The following is a 7,500-nucleotide window of genomic DNA, read 5'->3' on the forward strand; positions in this document are numbered from 1 at the left end:
GAAAAGAAGGATTGGGACAAACACTGGCTGACGTCATAACAAAAAATAGGATTTGTATTGCCAAATCTTTGCTGAAGTCCTATCAGGACAGTAGGATTTGGATCAACGAATCTTCCCTCATGTCATAACAAGAAAGTAGGATCTGGAATGGCGAATCTTCCCTGATGTCATTGCAAAAATGTAGGATTTGGATTGACGAATCTTTGCTGACGTCATAACCATCAAGATTTTAATGTATAGAGATGGAACGAGGGTGGGGGTAGGGGTGTGAGTCGGTTATCTTGAATGGGTTGTAAATAACTTTTACTACGAGACTAGCCTATACTAGTGCTGTTAGAACATATCATAGTCTATCTACGTATGCTGTATGTATTTTGCACCACAGTCACCCACCACCACAATCTTCGTTGAGCGGTACATATCGTCTAAATTCCTTTCTCTCTATGTCTTTTGAGTCGTTTGGTGTGTAGGGAAAATATATATATATATATATATATATATATTTATATATATAAACATATATATATACATACATACATATATATACATCTAAATATATATATATATATACATACATATATATACATATATATACATACATATATACATATATATACATACATATATATATATATATATATTGTAATGTCTTGTGTGTAAAGTGCGATGAACAAAATTGCATTTTTCTTTTGTAATTACATTTTATATTTGGCATTTGGGAAAGTGACGCGCAGACCTGCTTTGAAGTAATGCATGTGTTGGAGTAATACCGATACGGAATACATTTATTTAAATCTCTCTCTCTCTCTCTCTCTCTCTCTCTCTCTCTCTCTCTCTCTCTCTCTCTCTCTCTCTCTCTCTCTCTCTCTCTCTTGCTGCCATGCACCACGAAATAGAACTACAAAACATATGCCAATTTAATTAATCAAAGACGCGTGTGATCAAAAGTAAGTTCATACTGGTTCATTATTATTCTTTTCGTCGCCATGAATTACATAAAAAAGAAAGAAAAAAACATCAAAGACCAGAGTTAGGATAACATGTATAAATTTATGAAGGTTATATAACGTCATTTTTTTCAGATCGACTCTGGAGAATCTAATATCTGCCCTGTGTTAAGCCTTTAAAAAAACAGGATCACACTTACACGCAAGCGCCGAATCATTTTCTGTCACGCTAACAGCTTTGATGCTCATATGTACAATTTGAGGGAAAATGTGAAAGGGAATTTATGACATGTTAGGAAAGTCTATACATATGTTTGTCATTTTTTCTAGGATATACTTTAACATATATGCACTACTATTAATTCAATATGGATGTTTTATATCAATGTATACTGGTATATTATTTTTCCAGCTCAAATATAGTTGTTCTTTTTACTATTTTCTCAAAACATTGTCTGCGCCGATGCATGTCCAATGCACCCTTCTTTTACTACAAAAAACAAGCTATATACGTCACTTTTACGTGTATATAAATCATATGTACACATCATTCCCACTGTATATATGCTACTTTTATTATAACGCAAACTTTATGTCGTTACTTCCACTTATGATACAACGTCACTCTCACCACCACTGAGCATATTAGTTCCGCTTTTTTGGCAACTGCAGTGTATATGTATATGTATATATATTACATTGACGGGGCCTCTGGTGCTGCCGAGGAACGCAGAGGGAGCGCTGGAAGTCACTGGAGCAGAGGTATAGGAGAGAAAGAGAAGAGAAAAGTGGAGGAAGAGAGGATGGGTGTGCTGGGGAGGGAAGGGGAGAGAGAGAGAAAGAGGGAGGGAGAAAGGAGGAGGAGGATAAAAGGAGGGAGAGGAAGAGGGTGGAGAAATTGGACGAAAAAGACGAAGAAGAAGGAGGGGGAGAGCTATAGGAAAGTCCTGGTCCACGGAAATCGACCGCAGCAGCAGAAGCAGCAGCAGCAGCAGAAGTAGATCTAGCATCAGGACTTATTCAAGCAGTGAGCCATGCTGGTGGTTGCCTGCTGGAGGTTCTGTGCCCTTCGGAGCTTCTCCATGTTCTCCAGCAGGAGGCTGTTGGATGGCTCCTGGCCGTGCGCCGTCAGGTAGTGTCTCCAGGCACGTGCGTAGTCGCCCTGGAAAGAGAGAACATGGCGGTAAGTGGCAGGGTATGCACAAGCGTTTAATTGTTTATGTTTATCGTTTATATTAATTAGATGTGAAAGGTAGTTTTCCATTATCTTAAAAAATAACGGAAAGAGCTGCTGCGACGAGGCATATCATTACAATCTATGCACTGAACCCAAGAGAGAGAGAGAGGAAGAGAGAGAGAGAGAGAGAGAGAGAGAGAGAGAGAGAGAGAGAGAGAGAGAGAGAGAGAGAGAGAGAGAGAGAGAGAGAGGGAGAGAGATAGAGAGAGAGAGAGAATAAATAGAGAAATAAAGAGATAAATGTAAATTTACCCTAAAATAAGCATCGATAGCACAAACCATACCATGACATCGACGTGACCCCCCACTGTCACCCACTATAAAAAAATAAAAATAAAAACAGAACCCCCCCCAAAAAAAAAATCTAAAGACAACACAAAGAAAGAAAGGAATCACAAGAGAGAGAAGAAAAAGACAAGAAAACAGAAAAAGCAAAGACATTTCCAAGATCAACAGAAGCTCAGCCCACACAAGCGGTCGTCTTACAGTCAGCTAAATGTTCTTGAGGTTTGTAAAGCCAGGGATAAAATACAGTCTCTCTCGCCGGCCACAAGTCCGGCCGCTGACGACTACAGCCTCTCCATTTATTGTTCATTTGTACTGCTGACTTTTTATTTAGTTTGTTTCTTTTTCTTTTTTGTTTTTCTTTTGTTTTTGTTTTCTTTCTCCCTTTCCTTTATTTCTTATTTCCTTTTTTTTTTCCTTTTTCATTCTTTCTATTTTTTTCATTTTTTTTTTTTGGGGGGGAGGAGTCTATACTCTCTATCTTTTAGATTTTGAGTGATGTGATCTTAGATTTTGTTTCAGTCTGCTTGTGTGGTTGTGATTACTCTTTTTTGTCTCTTTATCTCAATTATTCTCCCCGTGTCTGCCTTAGTCTCTGTTTGCCCCCCCCCCCCCCCCCCAACTCTCTCTCTCTCTCTCTGTCTCTCTCTCTCTCTCTCTCTCTCTCTCTCTCTCTCTCTCTCTCTCTCTCTCCCTCTCTCCCTCCCTCCCTCCCTTCCCCCCCCCCCTCTCTCTCTCTCTCTCTCTCTTTGACTCTCTCTTTCTCTCTCTCTCTCTCTTTGACTCTCTCTCTCTCTCTCTCTCTCTCTCTCTCTCTCTCTCTCTCTCTCTCTCTCTCTCTCTCTCTCTCTCTCTCTCTCTCTCTCTCTCTCTCTCTCTAGTCTTTTTCTTTCTCTCCCTCTTTCTTTTTCTTTCTCTCTTTCACTCTCTCTTTTGCTCTTCCCTCTCTCTTTCGTTCCACTTTCTCTTATTTTCACTCACTCTCTTCTGAAATCTTTTTTTCTTTTCTTTTCTTTTTTAAGTAGTTGCGCATTCAGTGGTGAGAAAAAAAACACAATGATAAATTATACTTATTGTCCTATTAGCATAACGACCAGTCCCGCTGCCTATTGTAATCATACCCCATGTTCGGTCGGGAAAGCAGTTAATTAAATGTTAAAAAAAAAAAAGGCTATGAAACCATGTTGTCACGATCGTACCCATTTTTGAGGCTTCCTCTCGACCCGCGTTATGGTTATTAAAAAGACAAATAATGAAGATTTTGAGCGACGCTTTTTTCAATAGAATTTGTATGATGGAGATCAAAACACAAAGCCCAAAGGTGATTATTCTAATGGCTACCGCTGCCTGTGACCACTTGTTTTTGTTTCTCCCTTTCTCTCTCCCTCTTTCTGTCTGTCTCTGTTTCTGTGTGTGTGTCTGTGTCTGTGTCTGTGTCTGTGTATGTGTATGTGTCTGTGTCTCTCTCTCTCTCTCTCTCTCTCTCTCTCTCTCTCTCTCTCTCTCTCTCTCTCTCTCTCTCTCTCTCTCTCTCTCTCTCTCTGTCTTTTTGCCAGTCTGTTTGTTTGCCTGCCTTTCTGTCTCCCTCTCTCTTCCTTGTTCTTGATGTCTCTGCCTGTTGTCTATCTGTCTGTCTATCTGTCTATTTGTCTATCTATCTGTCTGTCTGTCTCTCTCTCTCTCTCTCTCTCTCTCTCTCTCTCTCTCTCTCTCTCTCTCTCTCTATCTCTATCTCTATCTCTATCTCTATCTCTATCTCTCTCTCTCTCTCTCTCTCTCCTAGTGTGTGGACATATGTATGTTTGATTTTGAATATGTGTACGTTTTAGTTTAAGGACCTAGACAAAAAGAAAAAAATTCAATTCAATCCTATTTTTAGATTTTCAGATTAACCTCTTCCCTATCTCAAACTTTGGGCTTTGAACTATTATCCTGCAATGCAATCGAGCAGTAGACAAAGGAAGGTGTTTCCCCTTTTGTGTTTTGCATCCTCGTTAAGATGTCCCTCTCTGTGGTTTATCGGAAGGGAGGCTGTTGCTGGTGATTCAGTAAAGGGATGCTGGGATCGATATTGATTATGGCTGCGTGATGGAGAGAGATAGAGAGAGAGAGAGAGAGAGAGAGAGAGAGAGAGAGAGAGAGAGAGAGAGAGAGAGAGAGAGAGAGAAAGAGAGAAAGAGAGAGAGAGAGAAATCTATCTATATAAATACATATATCCATATAAATACATATATAAATATATATATATATATATCAGAGAGAGAGAGAGAGAGAGAGAGAGAGAGAGAGAGAGAGAGAGAGGCAGGAAATGATGGATGGATGAAGGGAGAGAAAGGAGAGAGACAGACTGACTGACTGACTGACTGACTGACTGACTGACTGACTGACTGACTGACTGACTGACTGACTGACTGACTGACTGACTGACTGACTGACAGACAGACACAGATACATACTGACACATGAAAATACAAACCAGAAAAACGAGAGAGAACCTTAGATAAAGCAAAAGAGAGAGAAAAAAAAATCAAGAAATAGAAACAAATAGCACCACAAAGACAGAACAAAACAGATAGAGACCATTAATCTTTACCTTAGTGTGATAGAGGGCCCCGAGGTTGACGTGTGCGTGAGTGAGTGTTGGTTCCAACTCCACCGCCAGCTGGTAACTCTGCAGGAAGATTAGATCGAACATTTCACCACTTTAACCCATTAAATACGGTGTGTATTATAACGGCGTGAAAATATTTCATTAGCTTAGATTTCTCAGGTTTAAAAATCGCGGACTATGGTACGAAAACGCATTACTAGAAGGAATATATATATATTTTTAATCACAATATAACCATTATGAGTCTAATATATATATATATATATATATATATATATATGCGTCTCGAAAATTATCCTACCATTCAAAATCGAATGAATATCCGAAATTCGAATCGCATTATGCACTTCAAAAAGAAAGAGAGAGAGAAAAAAAAACGAGGAGACGAGAAAGGGGGACTATGCTCGAGGCCAGAATCCTGACGAACGAGCTCATAAATCTCATCCTAACCTGTGCCGCCTGGTCCACGTTATTCCTGTCGTTAAGCAGGTCGCCGTAGTGGGCGTGGAGATGGGCGCAGAGCGTGGGCGGCCTTGAGCAGTTGTGGGCGGCCAGGCGTGCCAGGGAGAGGGCGTCTTGCGTGCGGTTGGTGTGGGTGTAGAGGAGGGAGAGCTGGAAAAGGGCTTCCTGGTGGTGCGGGCTTTGGGCCAGCACGAGGCGCAGCAGACCCTCGCTCTCCACGTAGCTCCTCTGCTGCAGCTTCACGCGCGCCTGCGGAGAGAGAAGGGGATGGGCGTGAGGGGGTGGGCGTGAGGTGGTGAAAGTGAGGGGGGTGGGCGTGAGATGATGGGCGTGAGGGGCGGGCGTGTTGGGGCAGGCGAGAGGTATCGGGTGTGAGGGGAGTGGGCGCGAGGGGGCTGGCGAGAGGAGGTGGGCGTGAGAAGGTGGGAGTAAGATGAATAGCCCTGATGGGGATGAGTTGAATGAGGGAATTAAAGTAGAAGAAATTAAATTAAAAATGATTTGGGGAACAGGGATTGAGGTAAACAAGTAAATACATAGATACGGATATACACTGTATGTACATAGAAATACACAATGATGAAGAGGGAAAGAGAAAGAGAAAGAGAGAGAGAGAGAGAGAGAGAGAGAGAGAGAGAGAGAGAGAGAGAGAGAGAGAGAGAGAGAGAGAGAGAGAAAGAGAGAGAGAGAGAGAGAGAGAGAGAGAGAGAGAGAGAGAGAGAGAGAGAGAGAGAGAGAGAGAGAGAGAGAGAGAGAGAGAGAGAGAGAGAGCGAGAGAGAGAGAGAGGAGACAGAGACAGACAGACGGAGATAAAGAGAAATAGAGAGAGAGAGAGAGAACAGAGGAAGGAGAGCATTACCTAAGTGAATCTCTACATTTCACCGGCAAACTTAGACGCGCGAATTTAATCAGAAAGTCGAACGCTGAATAATCTCTCTCCCAAGGTTCTACAGAGAGTTAGTTCGCGTCACAGACAGATAATGCCGTCTTTGTCTCTAACTCACCTGTACTTGATACGAGATAGTAGTCTGGGATTCGGATATGAGATTTCGAACCTCCGAAGGATTCGAATCTCCTCGGATTACGAACCTCTGTGGGATTCTAATTTCCTTGAATATCGAACCTCTGAGAGATTCAGATCGGAGATTTCGAACCTCATGGGATTCGAATCCCTCAGACCTCCGAGGGATTGATTTTTTTTTTCGAATTTCGAATTTCTGAGGATTTCAAACCTTGTAGGACTCGAATCTCCTCGAATTTCGAATTTTGGATTTGAAATTCCTCGGATTTCAAAACTGTAAATCCGAAAATTGGTATTACAAGCTCTTTGGGGAATGGAAACCAGAATTCCAATTCTTTAATAGATATTCAAAGTTTCTGAGCATTCGCAACATTCAAGCCTGATATGCAGACTTTGTTAAAGTTCATATTTAAAACCTCATAAAGATTCGAAACATTAGAGTGAAGCATCGAAACCTAGACCCAGGCACACTGCAGATCTTCACAAGGCGAATCAAATGTATACAGCTAGAGGTCCACAAGTATCGAGAAGTTTGGCTGAGAGAAGTCGAATTTGAATGCCTTCCTATTCAAATTTCTCAAAAGAGAATTACCCATTATAGATAATCTGTGTATTTTAAGAGAGGTTAGGGGAAAGAGTGATTGGGGTGAACGGAAGGTTGAGGAAAGGGAGAAGGGGAGAGGAGGGGGGATTGAAGGAGAGAGAGAGAGAGAGATTACCCGTTACGGATCTCCGCAGTATTTTAAGAGAAGAAAGAAAAGAGAAATGGGCGGGGATGTACGTAATAAATACACACGGAACTAATTTAATTCATTAGAATCCTCTCATAGAAGCCTAAATGCATACATTATTAACTACAGATGAGATGCATGCGTGGTTGTGTTAAAAAAAATCTCATTTCCTCCCCACTCTCTCTCTCTCTCTCTCTCTCTCTCT

General features: G+C 41.4%; 1 protein-coding gene across 1 annotated transcript in view; it reads right to left on the reverse strand.

Annotated features, from left to right (window-relative positions):
• Nucleotides 1-783: 783 nt before the first annotated feature.
• The window catches only part of LOC125033319 (protein O-mannosyl-transferase TMTC1-like), a 608,165-nt gene continuing 601,448 nt past the window's right edge, over nucleotides 784-7,500 (reverse strand). The window contains exons 8-10 of the mRNA XM_047624701.1: nucleotides 5,531-5,791; nucleotides 5,063-5,140; nucleotides 784-2,109 (exon numbers count right to left, since the gene is read on the reverse strand). Coding sequence (XP_047480657.1) covers nucleotides 1,957-2,109; nucleotides 5,063-5,140; nucleotides 5,531-5,791 — 492 coding nt within the window. The 3' untranslated portion in view covers nucleotides 784-1,956. The remainder of the gene's footprint in view (nucleotides 2,110-5,062; nucleotides 5,141-5,530; nucleotides 5,792-7,500) is intronic.

This window comes from Penaeus chinensis, chromosome 16 (genome assembly GCF_019202785.1).
Source record: "Penaeus chinensis breed Huanghai No. 1 chromosome 16, ASM1920278v2, whole genome shotgun sequence".
Lineage (NCBI taxonomy): Eukaryota > Metazoa > Arthropoda > Malacostraca > Decapoda > Penaeidae > Penaeus > Penaeus chinensis.